This window comes from Triticum aestivum, chromosome 2B (assembly GCF_018294505.1).
Source record: "Triticum aestivum cultivar Chinese Spring chromosome 2B, IWGSC CS RefSeq v2.1, whole genome shotgun sequence".
Lineage (NCBI taxonomy): Eukaryota > Viridiplantae > Streptophyta > Magnoliopsida > Poales > Poaceae > Triticum > Triticum aestivum.
This window is the reverse complement of record NC_057798.1, coordinates 776,798,173-776,823,629: the sequence shown is the minus strand read 5'-3', so window position 1 is coordinate 776,823,629 and position 25,457 is coordinate 776,798,173. Positions and strand designations below refer to the sequence as shown.

The following is a 25,457-nucleotide window of genomic DNA, read 5'->3' as shown; positions in this document are numbered from 1 at the left end:
TTCCTCCAGTCCACTGTTTTTGCTGGATTCCAGGCCGCCCTCATGTAGCATTAGGGCTGAAAGATTTCGGTGTGTGGACTCGAACGATGGCAAGCCACTTCGCCGGTTCCAGCATGTCCGGCAGCTCTTCCTCCCAGATGAAATCATCTTCTTCCTCCTCCTGCAACGTAAGCCTTGCCAGCAGATCCTCCGCTGATTCCTTCTCCTGTCTCCTCTGTGATCCCGAAGCCTCCGACATCCTTGGAGATCCAATCTCCTGTCTGCATTGGTTGTCTAGCATTCTGGCATGATGACCTGGGCTATTTCTCCCCTCCCACATCTCCGAGCCGGCCCAGTCCGACGGCCAGCGGCCCACACAAACCCCACCTGCTCCTCCTCATCCGTCTTCCTCTCCCTCATTACGCCGCACGTTTCCACTCCCCCTGGCTTCGTTCCCACTCCTACCCCACCCCACCCCACCCCACCCCCCTCTGCCAACCCTACCGACCAAACACAAACAGCACAGGGCGACAGCGCGGGCCCGCCACCTCGCCGCCCGCCATGGCCGGCGCTCCCCCGACGCCCGCCGAGAAGGACGCCCTCGTCTCCTCCTTCCTCGAGATCGCCGCCGGCCAGACGCCCCACACCGCCACCCAGTTCCTCCAGGTCCGTCCCCCCCCTCCCCTCCCCTCCCCTCCTCCCGATCGGTTCGATCCCCCGGCCCAGCCCGTCCGACTCACGCGATCCGCCGGCGGCGGCGCTGCAAATGTCTTTCGCAGATGACGAGCTGGCATCTCGAGGAGGCGCTGCAGCTCTTCTACATCGACGGGGAGGCCGCGCTCGCCGGGGCGCATCCGCCGGCCCAGTCGGCCGCCGAGGCCGCGCTGGCGGCGGCCGCCGCCGCCGCCGAGGTGGAGGAGGGGTTCAGGTTGGTCAGCCGGTGCGGCATTCCTAGGGTTTCGCGGCTCTGGCTCTGGCCGTGCCGTGACCAGGCTCCTTTTTAGTTGGTACGAGTGTGCTTACGTGTGCTGCGATGTTGTAGGTTCCATCCGCCGCCGGCAGCCGCGCTTGAAGATGGGATGCTGCAGGGGCTGGGGGACGACGGCGACGTCCGTGCGCCGTTGCCTGTGAGGCGCGAGACTCTCTACGGCGACACCCCGATGATTGTGTAAGTAATGGCGTTTCGTTAGCTTGCGACTTCGTGTGGTAGCATCTTGTCCTGTTATTTATGTGTAGCCACCGCCAAGTTTCAGATTTATTATCGGAATTGCTATGTGCTCCTCTATTGTTCATGAAAATGTGCTGTATTCGTGGTACAAAATTGTCTCGACCATGACCTTATTCGTGATACAAAATTGTCTCGACCATGACCGTATTCGTGGTACAAAATTGTCCCGACCATGACTCGGTAGAGCACTCTCCTTAATCCTTACTAGAAGTTAAAGGTGGATTACTTGCTGAAGTGCTTAGATCAGACAGGACATGCTTCATAGTGGGGCTTGTGCTTGGATTCCAATTCCAAGATACGATTTTTAACATGGTTGAGGGAGTTGAAGCTTCCATTTGTCTTTACTTTAATCTTTCTTTTCCCCAAAAGTTGATTTTTAAGGTAAGGTTGAAATTAGAATTGCCTGCAAATGTCCTAAGAACGTCTTCAATTGGTGTCAATGAATGCCACACGCCTATACTAATTTTGCTCTTGGAGCTATCCTTATGTTTGTTGCACTAGTAGAATCCATACAAATATTGCTCTTTTTTTTCTGGTTATACAAATATTGCTCTTGGAGCTATCCTAATATTTGGAAGCAACAGTTTGCAGCTAGATCTCCCACTTTCCCGTATTGTACACAAAAATCTCTTTCCAGTAGTTTGTGACCGACCATTTAATTGTCAGTTTTTTTTCCCATATGCCTCCCAAATGGGAGCTGGGTTCCATTAATTTGCATAACAAGAACATCAGTTCATAATGGAAAACAAATGGAAAGTTCAAACAATCGGCAGCAAAAGGAGTGTCGTAGCAGCTGGCAACCAATACTGACCAACCGCCCTCTAATCTTTTCATACTTATGTTATCTGCCGCATTCTGCATTACCCGAATGGAGCCTCAGATACTGACCAACTGTGCCCTCGTTTTAATTCTATTGCTAATCAAATAGAGACACATGCAAAGATTCTTGAAGCTTGGTGACAAGTATTTTTTCTAAATGCGGGGACCTTTACTGATGTCAAAATTTCAATTTATGTTGTAGCTGAAGTTATGCTTGTTACCTGCTTATGACAGTATTGGTATGGGGTTTTATTTCTCCGTATAGTTTGCTTTAATTAGTCCTGCAATTAATTGAAAAACACTGCTTGCGAGTGCTTCATGATGTGATGCGAGTTTTGTCGTACTGACTGGCATGCTTTAAGAAAGTACCTGTTGGTTTAAGTATCGAATGTATGTGGCTTTTCCAGACACTTGTGAGATATTAGGGTCTTTGACTTCTGATGCCTTCAATACTGCGCTGCAATATTATTTTGTAACCTTCTGGTCACTTCTTTTCAGGACCCGGCCGAATGCGACAGTTGCATTTCGTAACTTTGAAGAGGAGGCAAGACAATCTGCTTGGGATTCTGAACAGAATGCCACATCCAGTTCTCGTGATAATCTGGCTTCTTTATATCGCCCACCTTTCGATTTGATGTTCAATGGACCATTTGACAAGGTCTGCTGCATGTCCTATAATTGTGTTGTTATATTCTCTCTTTGACAATGTTATCTGTGTCAGCCACAGTTATGTTTTGACTATGCCGGCAATACTGCATCGCATCCACACACTGTTTGGGCTTCATATCATGTGTTTTGATCTATTAATGACATATGAACTGTTATCATGGAAGAGTACATGTAATATACAAATGCTACCTCCGTTGCCTGATTGAACCCTTACTGTTATACAATTAGTTTGACCTAGTAATTTGGTTAATTACCAAAGAAAAAATAAAACCCGCTGAAATGTTTGAGATAGTTTTGTCTCATATTCATTGTTTATGGACACCTGAACTAATTTTCAGTTGGCACTTGTAGATTTAATTGTATTAATTTGCTAGTTCTTCAAAGTTATCTATTGCTCATTTCTTTATTTTACCCTAAATGAATCCCGTCGATGTAGGCAAAGTTAGAGGCCTCTTCTCTAGACAAGTGGCTCTTGATCAATTTGCAGTCAACAGAAGAGTTCAGCTCTCACATGGTAATCTGTCTTATTTTTGTATTTCATGCCAATTTATGCTGCTGATCCTTCATTTTATGCCTTGTTAATGTTTTGACTGTCGATCTTTTCTCTGTTGAAGCTTAATCGAGACACTTGGGCAAATGAAGCGGTGGCTCAAACAATCAGGTCAAACTTGATTTTCTGGCAGGTTGGGTCCTCCTTGCATTCTCCTTCCATGTCTGCTTGGATCTGAACCTCTAAATTTGTATTTCATCTACCATGTGTTATAATCACACTTGCATCGGTACCTTGATAAATGTTATTGGGGACGTCAACACAGTACATTAGACATTTTCATCTGTTGTTTCTTGTAACTATATATGCAAGAAAATTGTTAAGACATGGCATGATGACAGTGCTTTGATGATAAATCTAACACCATTCCCGTTTGGTACATATAAATATTATTTGTACTGGGGTGCTTCTGCCGTTCTGCGCTTCGCTCTTCTATGGTTGCACAACTGCTAACAAAGCAAAGTTGAAGTCCACCAACTTAACCAGTCAAGTGCTTCAAGATTCATGCAACTCTTGTAGAAAATGTGAAGTACTCGTTGTGTTCTCTGTGTGTCGGTGATCAAAGCACTAGAATGTTTGACTGCATGTATTCTAAATTGACCTCTATGTACACATATGGACTATGGAGAAAATATACTGACAACAAAAAAAGTTTTAATTATATGGTTCAATTTTCCCCCTAGATGGAACTATATCTGTGGCTGTGCACTTCTCAGTTTTTTGTTGATATGTTGTATCGTGTTAAACATAGGTTTATCAAGATACCGGTGAGGGGAGGAAGGTATGCACCTACTACCATTTGGTCTCTGTTCCTGCCATTCTCCTAATTGACCCCATCACTGGACAAAAAATGCGTGGTTGGAGTGGAATGGTTTACCCGGACAGTTTGCTGGAGGTATTTTCGCAGCCCTATCTTCCATCTCGCGTTGCTCTGCAGTGGTAGACTGGCAGTAGCCTCTACAATATGCGGATGCTCAAATACTAGGTGGATATACTGTTATGACACGAGCACCCCTTACTATTTTCTGCATGTTCACTGTACACAGGATCTGATGCCTTACCTGGAGAAAGGTCCAAAGGAGCACCATGCTGCTCAACCTCAAAAACGCCCAAGAAAAGTTGACCAGGAAACCTCTATGGTTAGGCAAGGTATTATTTATGTGGATTTAGCTAGTTCCATACTGGCAGTGTTGACTATATTATCCAGAAAAGTCACATTTTTTGTAACATCCTGCTTCCGCTCTGTTCACTCTTTACATTTTCTGGATCCATGTTATTGGTTTCTACTCCCTCCGTCCCATAATGTAAGATGTTTTTTGATACTAGTGTAGTGTCAAAAAACATCTTATATTATGGGACGGAAGGAGTATATTTTAAGTGTTAACTTTCGGATGAAATAGAAGGGAAAAAAAAGGTGGGTAGTATTTGCATGACATATCTCATCTGTTAGATACATGGCTTCCAAAATACCATAATTTCAAATCTTTTGGATAGATGTCCAATTCTTAAAAATTAGCACACGGGACATGTGAGGTGCCCTCTAGCTCTTGGTGTGGTGTGTTTTCATTGTACCGTTGATGCTTTCACCAAATGAGCTGGTCTTTGGTTCCTCACCTTTGTATCATCCAGCCTCTGAGAGCCTCCCATTGGAATTCTTTTAATTTAATTTCCTGAATTAAAAGCCACTGCTAGTTTGATGGTGCAGTAATATGTTTTTGAGTCTTGGATTCTCAGGTATTATTCTAAGAAAAGTTTTTTTTATATGTCAACAATGATACCCCTGTTGTTTGTAATTGGAAGTAAAGACATGCCTGGATGGATGTCATTGTCGATTTTAGGCTATATCGATTTTTGCTTCTGGTCAGCACTGACCCAGATTAGTTTGTAAGAGCGACATGTGTAACAAATATTAGGTAGCACCAACACATAGGGCCATAACAGAAACAAATGGATGAATCTCTGCAGTTGTTATGATTGTTGATGTACATACTTATATCACAGGAAACAAATTCCTGTAATCATATTGAGTCGTTCTTCATTCTTTTTTGAAACAAACGAGTTGTTATTTATGTCAGGCACAGCTAGTGTGCCTCTTTCCCTTTTTATCCTTTCTGTAAGCATCTGGATGCCTGCAATACGCATGTCACCTTGCCATTTTGCGGTTACCTCACGACCTTCCTCCTTCAGGTAAAACAGCTGTAGAGAGTGAAGATGAAGAACTAGCACGGGCGGTGGCGGCTTCCTTGGAGGAGAACAAAGGAGCCGGGGGATCGGATGCCGCTGATGAGAAGCCTAACCCCGTGGAAGAGACGGAGCCGAGTTTGAGCGTGAAGATCGAGTATCCCCCTCTACCCGAAGAGCCGAAAGTGAGCAGGGACCTTCTCTGCAGGGTCGCCGTCCGGCTGCCCGACGGCCGGAGGATCCAGAGGAATTTCCTCCACACAGACCCAATCAAGGTCACACAGCTGAAATCAGTTTCCTCACCTTCAGTATCGAAGTTTGTCTCTCTGATGGTAACCTGATGCTTTCTTCTCTCTGTGTGCGCAGCTGCTGTGGTCGTTCTGCTCCTCTCAGGTGGAGGAAGGCGAGAAGCGGGCCTTCCACTTCGGGCAGCCCATCCCGGGCGCGGCCATCAACAAGCTGCAGTACGGGAGCGAGCAGACCTTCAAGGAGGCCGGGCTGGCCAACTCCATGATCAACCTCTTGTGGGACTAGGCCCATGTTAACAAGGCCCCATCATCTTGCAAATCGTGCCATTCCTTGGTGGGCTTCGTATGTTTAGTTCCTTTTCGCGAGGATTTTAATTTAACTTATCGCCTCTTTTTTTTCACTCCCTGTGGTCGTAGACTTGGTAGGCTTGCAGCTCAAGTGTGAAAAATGTTTCTTCGTCGTCGTGTCGTGTCGGTCATGTTTTGTTTATAGACCCCCCTCCTCCCTGTAGTAGGACTTTAACTTGTTCGACTTGATGCACATATTATTCATAGCGACTCGTGCTAGTACCGAGTGCTAGTGGTTTTTACTGGCTGATCCTCTCTCCTTGTTATACTGTCAAACAATCTGCTGCTTTTCTCAGAGCTAAAACTAACCCGGACGTGACTGGAAAAAGGAACTTCGTGCAGATGACGGTGGTGAACTGGTGATGGGATCGATCAGACGTGCTTTGCCTCCGTCAATTATCGATCCCACCACGGCGGTTAATGGCGGAGGCGGTACCGCTGTCGGACCGGACGCGTGCCTGTGCGCGGACCGTGTCGCTCACTCGCATGTGGTGGCCTGGCTGAGCTGATTGGAGAACGGCGGTGTTTTGACCGGGTAGCGGCAGCGCTTTGACCGGCAGCAGAGCGGGGGTGGGGCTTATGATTTGCATGCCCTGCGCTGCGCTCCTGATGCGCTGGCTCTGCCTGACGGGCCTGCTGTTGCATTGGCCGGTGTCGCCCCGCCACTCACTCGCTTGCAACCCCCACCCTCTCCCGCTCTGCCACGCGAATTATTGCAGCTGTGGCCTCTGTCCCTCTCTCTCGAGCTCAGCCGAGAGAGAGAGAGAGATCGGGTTGGTTTGGGCCGGCCGCATTTATACATGCTCGGGGGCGGCATCGATCGACCGGTCCATCTCCGATCCGACCGACGCGCCACTAGCTAGTTCGCTAGCTGCCTGCGACGCCATGCTCATCCGTCCGTAACTTGCCTAACGATCTCTTCCTCATTCTCATCCTGAGATTTTCTCTTTTTTTTTTTGGAGAAAAACGAGGCACTCTCATCTGAGATGAAGTAACGAAATCACTATGCAGACGACAATGCGCTGGACAATTCTCAGACGACCTGATGATCGATGGCTGCGGCCCACGTGAACTCAACTGATCGATGGCTGCTATAGCTTGTCGTCCACAGATCGGCCACAATCCATCGTGTGTGTAGCAGTCCTCATGAAGTAAACAGGGCGACGCTGATGCATCCAGCGTGCATGCAGCCGGCGGGGCTAGCCATGCATGTAGGGGCCCGGGCCATGGGCTTGCGTCAATCCATCCATCCATCGATCACGCACTTGTCTGGGTCCTCGAGCCACTACTGTTACGGACCTCATTCAACGTACTGCCGCCACTGTTACGCCTGCGCTTTGGAAGCATGACGCGCTGTTTCGGCCCTTGTCCGATCTACCCAGTGCCGTCCGCTGAGCCTGAGCATGAATAAACGGAAACGGACTCCTCCCTCCCTGCCACTGTCTGCACCTGCAAAGGTTGTATAGTGCGTGCGTGCGTGGAGAGTCGTGCCCGCCCGTTTTTACAGCCTTGCATGCGCCGGCCGGATCCACTGCGTGCCTTTTCTCCTGTGAGTGGAGCTCTCCCTCCCACCCTCGCTAGCATCCAATGCCAAGCTCACTTGTACTCGCACGTGTAGGGCCTACCACACACACATAGCATCCCTCTAGCCTCTAGGCACCGCGCCAGATGTACTTTGCCTACGTTGTGTGGCATACGATACGATGGCAATGCCATCAACTTCTACAGCATGGCATGCACTCTTGGACGCTCACATTTTACCAAAGATGAATTTGTGAACGCAAAGCTCTCTCCCATACGGTTTACAAACCCTGCCATGCATGCATACCATGGGGCAACCGGCCGGGCAGGAGGTGACATGCATTCATGGCCAAGTGAGTCGATGACACGAGCAGCGTACGTGTACCGTGCACCTACAGTATCATACGGGCGGCCTGCTGGTAGAGTGGCAGTCCAGTCATTCATACCCCATGTACTACATCAAGAGATTTTTTTTCTGTAATGAGAACTTGAGAAGGAGTGATCACCGGAGTTGGAGGGGCATTTTGGGGAGGAGGGCGACGGAATCGAATCGAATGGCATCTCTGGCAACCGTCTGCGGATCTCCGGTCAAGGGGGCTTTGACTATACGGCCCTGGGCGCCGTGACAGCCAGCCCAGCCCAGCTGAGCCTGTCAGCGACCTTTTCTGTTCTGCTCTGACACCGTAAAAGGACGCACGTTGGCCACTACCGCCGGCCAGCGTCCCTCCATCCGCAAAGATGCCCGACGCCGTGATGTGCCCCGTACAAACGTCATGCAGCACTACTGTTACCAGTAAAAAAAATATTAGGATGCGAAATTCATCCATCATTTGCTAGCAGTCCACGCGGGAGGAGGAGGGGTAGCAAAGCAATGATTGATTGCGTTGGCCTGTTGTAAGCGTTGCATGGGCTATTTGAAACCGTTGGGGTTGCGAAATCGTTTAGTTAACAGATAGTAGCAATTTTTTTTATTTGCAGGAGCAGAATACCCAATCTGATAAGGACATGACTAACTTCCAGACGTCCGGAAGATAGTAATAGATCCGAACGATTGTTTTTTCCTTTTCCAACTAATCACTCACCTAATTCTACTTTTTATACTAGCTAATCATGGTTACTCAAAAAAACTAGCTAACGTGTTTACGACGGAGGAATAGCATGCAAGCGTGCTCACTTGGATTTCATGCATGCATACAAATTAGGAGACAAAAAAGATGATGTCAGCAAAAGATTCTTTCTGTTTCAAACTTTAAAATGTTTTGTAGCTCAAAGCATCGCTCCAATTCAAATTCCATCTTCACATAAAAAAATTGTCTCGACGAGATCTTCGAAACTAGATCCCATGTTGGTATGTTTCGACGACATTTTTTTTCAGGTCAAAAGTTATCACGTTTGGGCAACGTAACTATCACGTCTACAATATGTAAATTATCATGATGTTTGCATTGAAGTTATCAGGGTATATTTCAACTTTTTTTTGTCCGGGTCAAAATTTGTCATGGTATTTGTAATTAAATTATCGTGTTTGTAACACTATAGTCTAGCATCGGTGCCATCTCTTATAAAACAAATTTTTATGGGTGGTGCCGGGCCATGCCCGTTTAGGCGTGTGTCGGGCCTTGCAGTGCCAGAGACGGCTCGTTGGCCACCTATGATAAGGTTTATTGTGCGTAAAATATCATGTTAATTACGCAAAAAATATCGAGTGTATGCTTTTCAACTTTTTTGCCCTGTCCAAGGTTATTATGATGTTTGTACGGAAGTTATCAGATATGCGGTCGAATATTATCATGTTATTTACACAAAATTATTTGCTTTACATTAAAAAAACTTTAGTCAAAAGTTATTGTGGTGCTTGTAAGCGAGTTATCACCTCTATTGTGCGTATATTACCATGTTATTTACAGAAGTTATCGGGGTATGTTTTTCAACAACTTTTTTTTCAGGGTCAAAAAAATTACCGCGGTGTTTCTACGTTAGTTATCTACTCTGTGATGCGTATATTACCATGAGAAGTTACCGGGAGTCTTTTTTTTTGTCCCACGCCATATTAAAAAAATCCCCTGGTCAAAGTTACTGGGGTGTTGTACGTAAGTCATCATCTCTGAGATGTACATATTATCATTCTACTTGTGCAGAAGTTACGGGGTATGCTTTTTAAGAAGTTTTATTCGAAGTCGAAAAGTTACCACATTGTCTAAATGTTAGTTATCAGCTCTGGTTGTGTATGTTATCATGATTTTTACACGTAAGTTATTAGAGGTATGTTTTACAAACAACCTTTTTCCTCGGGAAATAGTTACCGCAATATTTGTACGAAAGTTATCACGTGTATGATGCGTAAATTACCATGCTATTTACATAGAATCCAGGAGTGTGTTTGCGAACAACTTTTTTCTCATGTTCAAAAAAATTATCGCGGTGTTTGTACATAAGTTATCATATTTGCGGTGCATAAATTATCATGCTATTGACAAAGAAGTTACCAGAGTTTGTTTTCAATAACTTTTTCCCATTGGTCAAAAGTTATCATGATGTTTGTAAGTAAGTTATATGGTCTGCAATGCGATGATCACATAGAAGTTAGCATGATAAGGCCTTCGAGTGAGACAACACATCTCATCCTCTCTTTCACGATTCTGGCGCGAAAGAGGGTAAAAGATTCGAAATCCTGATTCACTCAACTTCGCTTAGATCTCATATGTGTTGTAGCGTTGAGCGGTCAATTTTTTTCTCTAAAAATTCTGGTCGATTTTGTTGTTTGTCAGTTTGGCAATTCAATAGTAGTTCAAACCAACAGATCAAATACAAGTTGTCTTGAACACAAACACTAGAAAGATCGTGGATTTATTGGTTGGCTAGCTACAGCTTAAACCAAACAACCAGAGTTCGAATCCCTCGGTACACATGTATTTTTGCGTTAAATCACAATTTAAATGTGCATGCATATAACTAGGAGGCCCAAATTAATATGACAGTTACTTTCCTAAAAATCCTGACCGAAATTATGATTTAAATACGCCTGCAAAAAATTAGGAGGCGCAGTTAAAGAGAAGACTGGGATAATCCTTGTTAAAATCTGCATGCATAAAATTAGGAGACGTATTTAAAGGAGATCAGGATAATTAAGCCGATCCACTAATTAGCGCGAAGATGATTAATGTGATCCAATAATTGCGGGCGGTGAGAAATGGAATAAAAGGCAAGCGAATCTTCACGGCGCGCGGGCACGACGCCAGGTACTCTCGCGACCGTACGATTCAGAATGATCGTCATCCGAATAGTGCGGATCTGTTGCAAACCAACAGTCGGCAGGATTTTAGCTTTGTCGATCTGATAATGGGCCAAGGTTGCTAGCGTGGGATGGATCCTCTCCTCCCTCCAAAGGAGTACGTACTACCAAGAAGGGTACGTGAACAGTGGTAATGATTGAGTGTGGTCTGGGTTGATGCGTACCAGGTAATCAAAGCGGTTTGCTGAATCTAGCAAAGCATGCTTCCCGCACCATCTATCTTAACGAACCGCGGTCCACATGCCGGCCCCTTCAGCGCTGCATGCTTTGTCTTGAACAGTAAAAACAAGCCACAAAGCCGAGATTACTGCTAGTTACGTTTCCATGTAATCTTCTACAGTAAGCTAAACATTTGACATCGCATGCAGCCTGAACCTGGCTGAACAGTCGCACTCACCCCTCGGCCAACCAGAGCAGCGCCAAAGAATTCAGACGAAATTGCCCCTATACGGTCCGGAGAAGGAGTCACGGCCCGTCCTGGGTTTCGCTCCTGGGTGCGCGCGGAAGCGGACAAAACAGGGGTCCGATCCAGGCAGCCACCGAGCCACGCTACATCCAGTACATGCCCCCATTGAAGCATCACACAGGATCTCCCGCGCCGCACCCACAACCGGCCGAGCGAGGGGCAATCTCGTCAGCCGTCACAGGCGCCCGGCCGTAGCACCGTACGTGCGTGCGCGCCACCGTCCTGTGCTGGCCGGACGTACTAGCTAGAGACGTCCCGTCGCTTTTTCGCCGGGAGGGAGAACGGCACGGAAAGGCCGTCAAGTACGTCGACGAGACGCTGGAAAAACGATGTACAGAGTACAAGGTACGCTCGTTTGTGTCCCGTAGACATGTAGAGGAGGAGGCCCGTTATTTGGAAAAATGATTAAAACATGTCTTCGATTGCTTCGTCCTTCTACTACATTAGAGATATAATAGCGTCCTACTCATTTTATTGTCAAATCAATCCAGCAACTAGACTAGCTAGAAATGCATGCGCCATGCACGCGCATGTGTCTACCGCCGGCCTGCCGGCGTCGGCGTGCCCGCGTGTGGGGCTCCCGCCGGGCCGGCCCAGGCAACTACGGCAGCACGTTTAATTGGATCTCCCCGGCTGCATGCATTCATGCATCCAACCAGACCACTTAAAACTCCCGGCGCCGCGACGCATGCATGGGGTCGGGTCGGGTCGGCGGTCGGTCGCTGCATGCCGCCGATGCACGCCGAGGGGTCCAAACATGCAGACCCGGCTGGCGTACGTATGTCGTCCTTGACCAACGCATCACACACACATATATAGAGAGCGTACCGACACGACAAGACTAGCAATCCGCAACATTATTAATCGTACCAGCACTTTTTAGTAGTACGCACGTACCTTCTTTCGCACGTCGCCTCGCTGTTTTTGATCCATCCATGCATGCACGTACACGCCTCGAAGCCGCTTTCGGAGTCCCTCCGTCGCTGACTTTATCAGCGCCGGAGCTTGGCCCTCAGGTCCTTCACCTTTCTTGCAATGTCAGATAGCTCACAGGGAGTGGGTGTCAGTGCGTGCGACTATGGGGGTCAGCGTATATGCGATCTGTGATTTATCATGTTAAAAAAAATATAGCTCATCATATCAATAGGGGTGAAAATGGTTGACGGCATTGTGAAAATAGCCCGCAAACAGGTAAGCAACTACATATTCAGGTCTCTAACATGTTTCCAAAGTTTCATTGAAAAACAAACTTCTCCGCGTCTCGGCCAAAAAAAAACTAACAGAAACAATATCAATTCTACAAAACACAACAAACTTGTATTTTGTTCCATAGTGTATGCAAAACTGGGCATTTTCAAATGCAAGTTCATAAGGACATGGGACTTAATTATATATGTTCTGATTTTATTTTCACAAGGAAAGTAGTTCTTCGTTCAACAAGGTAATGCGTGCTCCGGCTACCCTTTGCGCACCATGAATTACCGCCTACCTCTTTCTCTGTAAACACCCAATTCCTCCTCTTCATTGGTTTTGACACTTCTTTTCTACAACCCACTTCTTGGTTCCATCGCTGTTAACGCCGAGTCAAGATCCAACTACACCCTGACCAATCCTACTTTTAAGCCTAAAGGTGATAACTACTTGTTGGCTCCAATGGTCATCGATCGCCATCGACCTTACTAGCATCAAGATCGCACCTACCATGCCCCCCCTCCCTCTCAGCCCTACTACTCCTCCTTCCATTTTCCTTGCTCTCACAGTCCTTATTGTTAAACCTACTTTTAAGTTAAGGTATGAAAGATTCGTAGAACAAATGAGAAGTGTTTGTATTTCTGTGCATACTGTGCATCGTCATACTACTCCGACCCATATTGCTTGCCGCTCAAACAGATGTATCTACATGTATTTCAGTGTTAGATACATCAGTTTGAGCGACAAGTAATATGGATCGGAGGGAGCAATACATTTTTAAAAGAGGGATCTTTTAGTAGAGAAAAATTAGATGATTGAAATATGAAAGAGTCTAGAACAAATAAGAAGTCTCTTAGTTTTGAGATTTGTGCATATTATGTATGGTGCTTATGACCAGTGGGAATCTTCTCAGTGGTACATGTGTCAGAATCTTCTCAGCGGTCCAACATCCAATATTACTCAGATCTGCCACCTCAGAAATAAGGAAAGAGTCAATATTTGATTATCAATTAAAAAGTGTTCACCTTGTTTTTGAATTCCAATTCAACGTTTTATCTTGGGCCGAAGGCAGGGCTCAGGCTTGGCATTGTCATGTCGGGCTCTGCTAATTCAGGGCCCAAGCTATGTAGGTCAGCTCACCTAAAAAAAAGCTACGTAGGTCAGCTAGCTTGAAGTTTAACCTCACCCAGAGACTAAATCTCGTGTTTTGACCCTTTTCCCAAACCTATTCGAGATCTGACCCTAGTCTGAAATATTTTTGAGATCTGACCCTTTTGCTACCGCCAGGGACCATGACGGTAGGGTATAACAGCCTACCACCAAGGACTTTGGCGGTATGGTTGCATGCCCTACCGCCAAAAACCTCCTAAGTATTGAACACAGTGTGTGCTCGTGCCTACCGCCAAGCACCTTGGCGGTAGGGTTGTGCAGGCTATCGCCAGCCCGTTTGGCGGTAGCGATGTTTCCTACCGCCAAAATCCCTGGCGGTAGGCTGTTAGACCCTACCGCCATGAACTCTGACGGTAGCAAATGGGTCAGATCTCGAAATTTCTTCAGACTAGGGTCAGATCTTGAATAGGTTTCAGAAAAGGGTCAAAACACAAAATTTAGCCTCACCCAGACACCCACCCACAATAACCAGTTGAGCTGATCTTCCGGCCGCCTGTAGATAGTTATCAGTTAGAGTAGCTCATATGTAAACGTATTGTACATTGTGCTTGTCTTCTTCATATCATCTGTAAAGTTCATCAGCGTGTCGCAGATTACTTAATTCGCAAGATATGTTGCACGATCCATGATCAGTATGGTAGCTGCCTTTACGGGGAGAGATCGACGACAGCGGAGCGTGGGCACAAGATACGTGTACGTACGGCACGTTAGGCACACGAGTCAAGTCCACGGGACGGGCGTAGGTAGGCAGGTGATTGCATTGAGTACACTCGTCGTTGAACAATCATACATGTACCGATGTACGTAGTACGACCCGATCCGATACAACGCCACAAGTAGGTTGCGTAGGTGACATGCAGGCATGATAGGATCATGCGTGCATGCATGCAACGAGGGCAAAAGCGGCATTCCGTCCAAAAGCTTAACGCACTTGATCTATAGAGAGGGAGGGAGAGATACATGTGGGCCCTACTGCCGGTGATCACGTGACAGCATGCAGCGACCTTGCTAGGCTGCTAATCATCACGGTCCACGACCGACAGACCCGAAGAAAACCCCAGCAACGCCAACATCACAGCCACTGTGCACAGCGACATGGACATGCAACGGCTTGGCTCGATCATAATATACCGTTACGGACCAAATGAAATTCTAGCTAAGTCATCACTACAGCTCAATCACAGCCTCCCAACAATTGCCCTTAATTACATCCCGGTCCCTTGACCCGGAGAATCCATCAACCCCGTTCCAAATCTTGGTGCCAACGGTGTCATATCTTTCCATGCGTTTGCTCGCTTGCTCTGCAGGCTTCATGGTGCAAAAAGTAACTGCTGGCTGATGATCACCTGGAGGAGTCGCCGCTGCGGCCGTGGTGGTCGGAGACGAGGGCGTGGATGGCGCCGGAGAGGCCGTTGACGGCGGCCACGAGGCCCGCGAAGCCCTGCCGTCTGACCTCGTTGCGCTCCGCCTCCAGCCGCAGCCGGCGCTCCTCCAGCTCCAGCACCTCCCGGTGCCGCCGCTCCCGCCGGTCCTCGCACGCCACCAGCGTGCGCGCCAGCACCGTCGCGCTCCGCACCACGCTCGACCCCAGCCGCTCCGCCCGCCGCCGCCGCTTCGCCTCCGGCTCGTCGCCGTTCCCGCCGACGCCTCCCGACATCCCGCCCAGGTCCAGGCCGTCCGACCCGGACTCCGACGACCCCGTCATCTCCTCCTCGGCTACACACCAAAGGTTGTCAAGAAGATCATCACACAACAATTAGTTTAGCTTCTTGAATCAATGTACACTGCACGCACACTAGCACTTGTACTGGACAGAAGCAAAGCAAAGCAAACCAAGAACAAAAGTGCACACGAGAAGTGAAGAGAAGAAGATTGGAAACGGAAGGCGGGAAAGGTGCTTTCTTTCTCGCATGCATGCTTGCGAGCTCGTCAGTTGCTCCAAGGATTCAGGCTTTCGCCGAATGGATTTCTCCCAGGCTTTTTAAAGTGTTTGCATGCAAAGATGATACACTAGCAGCAGCATCTCAGGCCTATCTAACTATAGCTATAGTGGTAGTCTGGTAGATGCCAGAGGCACCGAGCATTACAATACAATACTACTCCTGTACTGTTACGTGTCAAAGTATAATATTTCTTGAAGCTAAACCCCTGAAAATAGCTGGATTCTGGGCCAACTTTACTCCCGTGCGTGGACTGCATGCAGCTTTACTCCAGCAGGCACGGCGACCCAACATTATTACCGCTACCACGGTGCCACCGGCCAGCCGGGAGGGAGGGGGAATAACCCACAGTAAAAAGGTTAAAAAGCGATCACGTGACGCCTCGGCGGAACGCATGAGGTAAATAATTACGCCAGCCCTCAATGCAAGTACTCCTAGATTAAGTATCTGCCAGCCCAATCATAACGCGTGGGCCCGCGTGTCAGTTGAAGAACATTACTAAACAATGCATGGATAGATTAAGCTAGTAACGGATGCTTGGGTTAAGTAGGAACGGGCGCGCGCCGAGCATTACCGGAAACGGACGTCGCCGACGGCACCGACGGCTGTGCCACGGGCGCCGGGAGCTGGAGAAGTGGCGGAGGCTGAGGGTGAAGACGGTGCTGCTTCTGCTGTTGCTGCTGCTGCTGCTGATTGAGGAGAGGCTTCGGCGGCGAGGGTGGCGGTGGTGGGGGAGGGGGTGGAGGCGGCAGGGCGAGCGGGGCTGGAGCCGCGGGCGCGATCGCGGCGCCGCCCCGGCGTGCCGCGCGACGGGAGAGAACGTCGAGCAGCGCGTCGTAGACCTCCGGGGCGAGGTTGGTTGGCAGGTTGCGCTCCTTGCGGTCGTGCCGCTCCATGGTCCAGTAGGACGGGAGCGGCGTCTGCGGCTGCGGCTGCGCTGACGGGGCGGCGTCGACGGGAGGGGCGGCGGCGATGGAGGCACGGCGGGTCTCGTAGTCGCGGACCTTCTTGTAGTCGCGGAGGAGGTTGTCCCACTTGTCGTTGCACTGGTTCTGGCTGCGGAGGCAGCCGTTGATCCAGCAGTAGTTCTCGACCCACTTCCACCGCTGCTCGGCCGAGCGCGGCGTGGGCGGCGAGGACGGGCCCGCCATGGCCACGCCGCCCGCGCCCCCGCCCGCCCGGCGGTCGTCGTCGAGGCGCTTGGCGGTGATGAGGATGAGCGTCTCGTGCAGCGTCCAGTTGCCCTTGCGGTAGTCCCTGGGCGCGGACGCCGGGGAAGGGGGCGGCGCCGCGGGCGGGTACGCGTGCGGCGGCGTGGAGAGGTGCAGGTGGTGGGGGTGGGGGTGGTGCGGGTGCGCGTGGTAGGCGGCGAGCGGGGACGCCGACGCCGCCGCCGCGGCCGAGGAGGAGGACGGCGAGGGGTCCGACGACGCCGACATGGCGAGCTAACTACAGAGCTAGCGGCCGCACTAGCAGCAGGCTGGGCTGGCGGGCTGGGGCATCGGGACGCGGTGCGGTGGGTGGGTGCGTTGCGGTGTGGTATTTACATGGGCACGGCGTTTGGTGCGCGGTACGGTACGGGGTCTCGCTCTCGTCTCGTCTCCCCCACGCCTCCCCGCCGTTTCCCAGCGAACGTTTCCGCCGTGGTTTCGCGCGGCGTTGGGCGTGGTACGCGAACGGAGGGCGTTTTGTGCGTGCGGCTGGGTGCTGGGTGGAGATGGGAGAGGAGGGTGGTGGCAGTGGCAGGGTTTGGCATGTGGGAACTGAACGCATTTCCTCGCCTCTCCCCTCATGTGAGGCGATCAGGATCTGTGCCAGAGCCTCGCTTACTATTCGCACACTCACTGACGCCCGTGTACCTTCTTGACCGCTTTCTCGTCTCTCATTTTCCCCATCTTCCTTGTGTTTTTGTTATCGATCAGGTGACTGAAATTGTAGTTTGGATCGGTCGATTTTGTACAAAGCCTCTAAACGGAAGTTAGGAATGACCCGGAGCCCGAAAGGATGTGGCAGTGGCGTTACAGGTGGCGGGGCCCCATGTTTGTGTGTGAGCGAGGGAGCGAAAAAAAAACATATTTGACCCGTAGACGAAATCAATTTCACGATCTGAACTGCTCTTAAAAAATTTCACATGCTGACCATTTTGTGTGGCGCCCGATAGCCGGGCGCTGCACTGCACTATGCAGCGCCTTTGACTTAGGCGCCGCATGCCCGGCCAGCGTGGCAGTCCGGGGTCAGGGGCGCCCCCACATCCAGCTGTGCAGCGCCTGAAGCATAGGGCGCTGCACAGTCTGTTTGTCACTTAGGCTGGCCCCACCCTCTCACCCCACCCACCCCCACCCCGCACCCCACCCCACCCAAACCCTGAGCCTTGCGCCCCTCCTCTCTCCCCCTCTCCCCTTCTCAAATCTTGCACATCCAGAGTATTTGACCGTGGATTTCGAAGCCAACCCCCCTTCCCCTAATGTAATCTCCTCTGATCCCCTCTTTTTCATCCATACGAATTGTCACATTTGCTTAAATCTTGCTAGTTTGGGGAAACCCTAGTTTTGGCTTGGATTTGGAAATTTGTGTTGAATCATGTTATGTTTCTTTGCTAATTTGGTATGGTTAGGCTTCATACTATGCTAGGGTTAGGGCTATGTGTGTTTTATGTTGTTGTTAGGGTATGCTATGGTTAGGGTTGTGATTATTGTTAAGTGGGGGTTAGGGTTATTGTTTCATATATATGCTAGGGTTATTGTTTCATATATATGTTAGGGCTTATTGTTTCATATATATGTGTGTTTTTGATTATTGTAGGGATGGGAAGAACATGTGTTTATGTTCATCATGTGGATAAAGAGGCCTTTTTGAAAGGCAATGTTGAGCCGGACCCGGATGAGCTTGACATGGTGTTTGAGAGTAGTCCTGCTATGCGAATATCTTGGAACAAGTGATGAAGGATTTGAATTGGATGGACCCAAGTGACGTTGTTGAGTTCGAGGGAAGGCATAATGTTGGTTTTGGAATGCACATTCGTTGGAAGACAATGCGTGTGAACTCCGAGCAACGTTGGGTTGCATACAAGGAGACGGTTGCGGAATCTGTAGACAAGGCTCTTGAGTTATTTGCCTCCAAGAAGGTTGAGTCTAGTTTGCATTTGGACTTGAACCGGAACCCCTCCCCGTTGGTTGCTAGTACTCCCCAACCCGTGAACCAAGATCTAAGTTAGTGAACCTCATTTGACACAACAAGTTTGGCCAACATTGATCCCGGTTTCAAACAACCAAAACGAAGCTTTTGAAGAGGACAATTATGAGTACGAGGAGCATGACAACGAAGTTGATCTCCATGACAACAATGTGGGTGATCTCGAGCAATATCATGTGCAAGAGACAATGGACCAATCCATTCCTTTTTCCTGTGCATATGCATCAGACTCCGATGACTATGGTCCCGATGAAGAGGTTGATGAGGAGGGGTTCACGCCCAAGGAGGCCCAAGCATTTCAGAAGATATTCGGGCGGGATCACAAGACACCATTGTTCAAGGATCTTAGTCTCGCAGATGAAGCTGTTGTAGATGGTGGCAGATGTATATCTCTTGGAGCTAGGCCAAGTTCTCATCGTGATTTGGAAGATGGCAAGAACGGGATATATCCCGGTTGTGAGTTTGAATCCTTCTTGGAATTGAAGATGTGGCTCGACAACTACTCGGTTACGCATTATTGTCCACATAGAGTGGCCAACTCGGACGTCAATGTGCGTTACACGGTTAAATGTGAAGTGCCAAGATGTCCATGGATTGTGCGTGCAAGGTCATGGAAAGGAGGTCCCACTTGGCGCATAGTGAGTTGTGTACCAAGTCACATGTGTTGACACAAGAATGCGGATGGCAAGCTTGTGTACCAACAACACAGACAACTCACGTCCGAGTTCATCGCTTATAGGTTTTCCAACCAAATATCCACACTTCCAACAATGAGCATCAAGAGTGTCATTGACCTTGTGAAAGCCATATTTCATTACAAGGTGAAGTACGGCAAGGCATGGAAGGCGAAGCAAGCCGCATTCAAGATGTTGTATGGCAATTGGGAGGAAGCATACAACCGACTCCCTAGGTTGTTGTTAGTTATGGCCGCCACAAACCGAGGCATGGTTCACGTGCTCGAGCCTCATGGGCACCAAACATTGATTCACAACGGGAGGACCGTCCGAGTATTTGGACGTGCATTTTGGGCCTTTGAGCAATGCGTGAGGGCTTTTGAGCATTGTCGGCCCGTTATCGCCATTGATGGCACGTTCTTGACCGGACAATACAAGGGCACTTTATTGGTTGCAATAGCAAGTGATGCCAATAACCGGGTGTTGCCTTTGGCTTTCACTTTGGTTGAGGTGGAGAACAATGATAAATGGGAGTGGTTCTTGCGTCAATTGAGAACAAGGGTATTACCGACTGAAAGGGAAATTTGTGTCATATCAGATCGCCATCCAGGAATTCTAAATGTGGTGGTGGTTGACATTCCCGGACATACAAAGTTGCACCATCGATGGTGCATGAGGCACTTTTGTGCAAACTTCTATAGAGCATGTGGTTGCACCGCGGATGAGAACGACAATGTGTAATACAGTCAACGGGAAAGTAAAGAAGGGAACACTTTACCACATAGTTAACCACCGGAATAGCAGGGACTCCTAGCCCTTCCTTGACATCTTTGTTGTACCGCCACTTCGATACATCCTCAAAGTTTACGGGCTCTTCAAGAATATCATCGTTGTATGCCAGCGGGATATCTCAACTCGAGCATTTTCAAGAAACCATCGTAGATAGTTATCGAAAGCAAGTGAGCTATGCTCACGAAGCTGGCCGCGTGCACTATTACGAGCTTGCTCCACACTAAGATGGAAATGGGTAACATATGATGCATGATGCTTGTCCCGGTCCTTTATCTTCCGCTGCTTTCTCTTGTCCAACCTGCATGGTACAAAACCAAACATTAGCACAATCAAGAAGGAGTGGCGATGCTTAGTCGATCCGGTTCATGCTCTCTTACCTATGAAGTGCTTTGTCCGTGTCCACCCATTCCGGCGGGTGAGGCTAGAACAGACCAAACTGACGATACACGCGATGTGGCAAATGAAACTCAACTGCCTAGTTGCATATCAGTGGGCACCGCATAAGCCAGAGATCCCTATCCCGCAAGCACATCGGGTTGATGACAAACTCCTTGGTGTACCCAATTCTGTCATTGGCGCCATATGGCTGCCATACCACCTATGAAATAGGGAAACAACGCAACATTGATGACTATTTTTCAGGCAAGCATGAGAAATAACTGAAGTAATGCCCTCGTTACCTGCTTAGGCGTAATCATGTCCAACTCGGCAATGTACTTTTGGTACATGAGATTGACATCGTTCGTCATCTCGGATACCACATCCCACTTGTAAGCCCAAGTGGGGCGCCGTAATTCGCCATCTTCATCCCAAGGATTAAAGTTGACGCTCTTCGGGCATCCAACAGGCAGACTTTCCCAGCTCCATACAGAAAGTAGAATCATATTACCACCAATGCCTACACTACTTGTGATCCTGTTGTTGGGGAACGTTGCATAAAATAAAAAATTTCCTACGTTCACCAGGATCAATCTATGAGTTCATCTAGCAACGAGAGAGAGTTGCATCTACATACCCTTGTAGATCGCGTGCGGAAGCGTTCAAGAGAACGGGGTTGAGGGAGTCGTTCTCGTCGTGATCCAAATCACCGGAGATCCTAGCGCCGAACGGACGGCACCTCCGCGTTCAACACACATACGGTCAGCGTGACGTCTCCTCCTTCTTGATCCAGCAAGGGGGAAAGGAGAGGTTGATGAAGATCCAACAACACAACGGCGTGGTGGTGGATGCAGCAGGGCTCCGGCAGGGCTTCGCCAAGCAACTATGGGAGAGAGAGGTGTAGCAGGGAGGGGAGGGAGGCGCCAGGGTGTTGGGTGCGGCTGCCCTCCCACCCCCCTCTTTATATAGGGACCCCAGGGGGGCGCCAGCCCTAGAGATGGTATCTCTAGGGGGGTGGCGGCCAAGGGGGGTGGAGTGCCCCCCAAGGCAAGTGGAGGCGTCCCCTCCCCTAGAGTTCCCAACCCTAGGCGCAGAGGGGGCCCAGGGGGGGCGCACCAGCCCACTAGGGGCTGGTTCCCCTCCCACTTCAGCCCATGGGGCCCTCCGGGATAGGTGGCCCCACTCGGTGGACCCCGGGACCCTTCCGGTGGTCCCGGTACAATACCGATGGACCCCGAAACTTTTCCGATGGCCGAAACTGCACTTCCTATATATAATTCTTTACCTCCGGACCATTCCGGAACTCCTCGTGACGTCCGGGATCTCATCCGGGACTCCGAACAACTTTCGGTTTGCTGCATACTCATATTCATACAACCCTAGCGTCACCTAACCTTAAGTGTGTATACCCTACGGGCTCGGGAGACATGCAGACATGACCGAGACGGCTCTCCGGTCAATAACCAACAACGGGATCTGGATACCCATGTTGGCTCCCACATACTCCTCGATGATCTCATCGGATGAACCACGATGTCGAGGATTTAAGCAACCCCGTATACAATTCCCTTTATCAATCTGTACGTTACTTGCCCGAGATTCGATCGTCGGTATCCCAATACGTCGTTCAATCTCGTTACCGGCAAGTCACTTTACTCGTACCGTAATGCATGATCCCGTGACCAGACACTTGGTCACTTTGAGCTCATTATGATGATACATTACCGAGTGGGCCCAGAGATACCTCTCCGTCATAAGGAGTGACAAATCCCAGTCTCGATCCGTGTCAACCCAACAGACACTTTCGGAGATACCTGTAGTGCACCTTTATAGTCACCCAGTTACGTCGTGACGTTTGGTACACCCAAAGCACTCCTACGGTATCCTGGAGTTACACGATCTCATGGTCTAAGGAAAAGATACTTGACATTGGAAAAGCTGTAGCAAACGAACTACACGATCTTTGTGCTATGCTTAAGATTGGGTCCTGTCCATCACATCATTCTCCTAATGATGTGATCCCGTTATCAATGACATCCAATGTCCATAGTCAGGAAACCATGACTATCTGTTGATCAACGAACTAGTCAACTAGATGCTCACTAGGGACATGTTGTGGTCTAAGTATTCACACGTGTATTACGATTTCCGGATAATACAATTATAGCATGAATAAAAGACAATTATCATGAACAAGGAAATATAATAATAATCCTTTTATTATTGCCTCTAGGGCATATTTCTAACAGTCTCCCACTTGCACTAGAGTCAATAATCTAGTTACATTGTGATGAGTCGAACACCCATAGAGTTCTGGTGTTGATCATGTTTTGCTCGTGGAAGAGGTCATGTGCTGCCTCCGAGGCTGCCATGTACTCCGCTTCACATGTAGATCCCGCCACGACGCTCTGCTTGCAACTGCACCAGCTTACTGCTCCACGATTCAACATATACACGTATCCGGTTTGTGACTTAGAGTCATCCAGATCTGTGTCGAAGCTAGCGTCGACGTAACCCTTTACGACGAGCTCTTCGTCACCTCCATAAACGAGAAACATGTCCTTTGTCCTTTTCAGGTACTTAAGGATATTCTTGACCGCTGTCCAGTGTTCCTTGCCGGGATTACTTTGGTACCTTCCCACCAAACTTACGGCAAGGTTTACATCAGGTCTGGTACACAGCATGGCATACATAATATATCCTATGGCTGAGGCATAGGGGATGACACTCATCTCTTCTTTATCTTTTGCCATGGTCGGGCATTGAGCCGAGCTCAATTTCACACCTTGCAATACAGGCAAGAACCCTTTCTTGGTCTGATCCATTTTGAACTTCTTCAAAATTTTATCAAGGTATGTGCTTTGTGAAAGACCTATGAGGCGTCTTGATCTATCCCTATAGATCTTGATGCCTAATATGTAAGCAGCTTCTCCAAGGTCCTTCATTAAAAAACACTTATTCAAGTAGGCCTTAATGTTGTCCAAAAGTTCTATATCATTTCCCATCAAAAGTATGTCATCTACATATAATATGAGAAATGCTACAGAGCTCCCACTCACTTTCTTGTAAACGCAGGCTTCTCCATAAGTCTGCATAAACCCAAACGCTTTGATCATCTCATCAAAGCGAATGTTCCAACTCCGAGATGCTTGCACCAGCCCATAAATGGATCGCTGGAGCTTGCATACCTTGTTAGCATTCCTAGGATCGACAAAACCCTCCGGCTGCATCATATATAGTTCTTCCTTAAGATAGCCATTAAGGAATGCCGTTTTGACGTCCATCTGCCATATCTCATAATCATAGTGTGCGGCAATTGCTAACATGATTCGGACGGACTTCAGCTTCGCTATGGGAGAGAAAGTCTCATCGTAGTCAACCCCTTGAACTTGCCGATAACCCTTAGCGACAAGTCGAGCTTTATAGATGGTAATATTACCATCCGCGTCCGTCTTCTTCTTAAAGATCCATTTGTTTTCTATCGCTCGCCGATCATCGGGCAAGTCTGTCAAAGTCCATACTTTGTTTTCATACATGGATTCTATCTCGGATTGCATGGCTTCAAGCCATTTGTTGGAATCTGGGCCCGCCATCGCTTCTTCATAGTTCGAAGGTTCACCGTTGTCTAACAACATGATTTCCAGGACAGGGTTGCCATACCACTCTGGTGTGGAACGTGTCCTTGTGGACCTACGAAGTTCAGTAGTAACTTGATCCGAAGTACCTTGATCATCATCATTAATTTCCTCTCCAGTCGGTGTAGGCACCACAGGAACATTTTCCCGAGCTGCACTACTTACCGGTTCAAGAGGTAGTACTTCATCGAGTTCTACTTTCCTCCCACTTACTCCTTTCGAGAGAACCTCTTTTTCCAGAAAGGATCCGTTCTTGGCAACAAAGATCTTGCCTTTGGATCTAAGGTAGAAGGTATACCCAATGGTTTCCTTAGGGTATCCTATGAAGACGCATTTTTCTGACTTGGGTTCGAGCTTTTCAGGTTGAAGTTTCTTGACATAAGCATCGCATCCCCAAACTTTTAGAAACGACAGCTTAGGTTTCTTTCCAAACCATAATTCATATGGTGTCGTCTCAACGGATTTAGACGGAGCCCTATTTAAAGTGAATGTAGCTGTCTCTAGAGCATATCCCCAAAATGATAGCGGTAAATCGGTAAGAGACATCATAGATCGCACCATATCCAATAGAGTGCGATTACGACATTCGGACACACCATTACGCTGAGGTGTTCCAGGCGGCATGAGTTGTGAAACGATTCCACATTTTCTTAAGTGTGTACCAAATTCGTGACTTAAATATTCTCCTCCACGATCTGATCGTAAGAACTTTATTTTTCGATCACGTTGATTCTCTACTTCATTCTGAAATTCCTTGAACTTTTCAAAGGTCTCAGACTTGTGTTTCATCAAGTAGACATACCCATATCTACTTAAGTCATCAGTGAGAGTGGGAACATAAGGATATCCTCCGCGAGCCTCGACGCTCATTGGACCACACACATCAGTATGTATGATTTCCAATAAGTTGGTTGCTCGCTCCATTGTTCCGGAGAACGGAGTCTTGGTCATTTTGCCCATGAGGCATGGTTCGCATGTGTCAGATGATTCATAATCGAGAGACTCTAAAAGTCCATCAACATGGAGCTTCTTCATGCGCTTGACACCAATGTGACCAAGGCGGCAGTGCCACAAGTATGTGAGACTATCGTTATCAACTTTACATCTTTTGGTATTCACACTATGAATATGTGTAACATTAGGTTCGAGATTCATTAAGAATAAACCATTGACCATTGGGGCAT

The 25,457-nt window shown here is 48.5% G+C and overlaps 2 protein-coding genes across 2 annotated transcripts; one reads left to right on the top strand and one right to left on the bottom strand.

Moving 5' to 3' along the window:
- Window positions 1-425: 425 nt before the first annotated feature.
- LOC123047330 (plant UBX domain-containing protein 7) lies at window positions 426-6,264 on the top strand. Its single transcript, XM_044470849.1, has 10 exons — window positions 426-645; window positions 759-907; window positions 1,022-1,147; window positions 2,525-2,684; window positions 3,132-3,209; window positions 3,310-3,378; window positions 3,997-4,140; window positions 4,292-4,394; window positions 5,433-5,701; window positions 5,793-6,264. The coding sequence occupies exons 1-10, from the start codon at window positions 541-543 to the stop codon at window positions 5,958-5,960; spliced, it is 1,371 nt and encodes a 456-aa protein (XP_044326784.1). The 5' UTR covers window positions 426-540; the 3' UTR covers window positions 5,961-6,264.
- Window positions 6,265-14,758: 8,494 nt separating this feature from the next.
- On the bottom strand, window positions 14,759-17,364 carry LOC123047329 (trihelix transcription factor ASR3). The gene is made up of 2 exons (XM_044470848.1): window positions 16,177-17,364; window positions 14,759-15,378 (listed from the first exon to the last, which is right to left on the bottom strand). The coding sequence occupies exons 1-2, from the start codon at window positions 17,039-17,041 to the stop codon at window positions 15,005-15,007; spliced, it is 1,239 nt and encodes a 412-aa protein (XP_044326783.1). The 5' UTR covers window positions 17,042-17,364; the 3' UTR covers window positions 14,759-15,004.
- Window positions 17,365-25,457: the final 8,093 nt, after the last annotated feature.

Coding starts and splice junctions, on each gene's coding strand:
- LOC123047330 (XM_044470849.1), top strand. CDS start 541: ATGGCCGGCGCTCCCCCGACGCCCGCCGAGAAGGACGCCCTCGTCTCC. Junction 1,148..2,524: donor GGCGACACCCCGATGATTGT/GTAAGTAATGGC, acceptor ACTTCTTTTCAG/GACCCGGCCGAATGCGACAG. Junction 3,379..3,996: donor CAAACTTGATTTTCTGGCAG/GTTGGGTCCTCC, acceptor TGTTAAACATAG/GTTTATCAAGATACCGGTGA.
- LOC123047329 (XM_044470848.1), bottom strand. CDS start 17,041: ATGTCGGCGTCGTCGGACCCCTCGCCGTCCTCCTCCTCGGCCGCGGCG. Junction 15,379..16,176: donor GTCGGCGACGTCCGTTTCCG/GTAATGCTCGGC, acceptor TTTGGTGTGTAG/CCGAGGAGGAGATGACGGGG.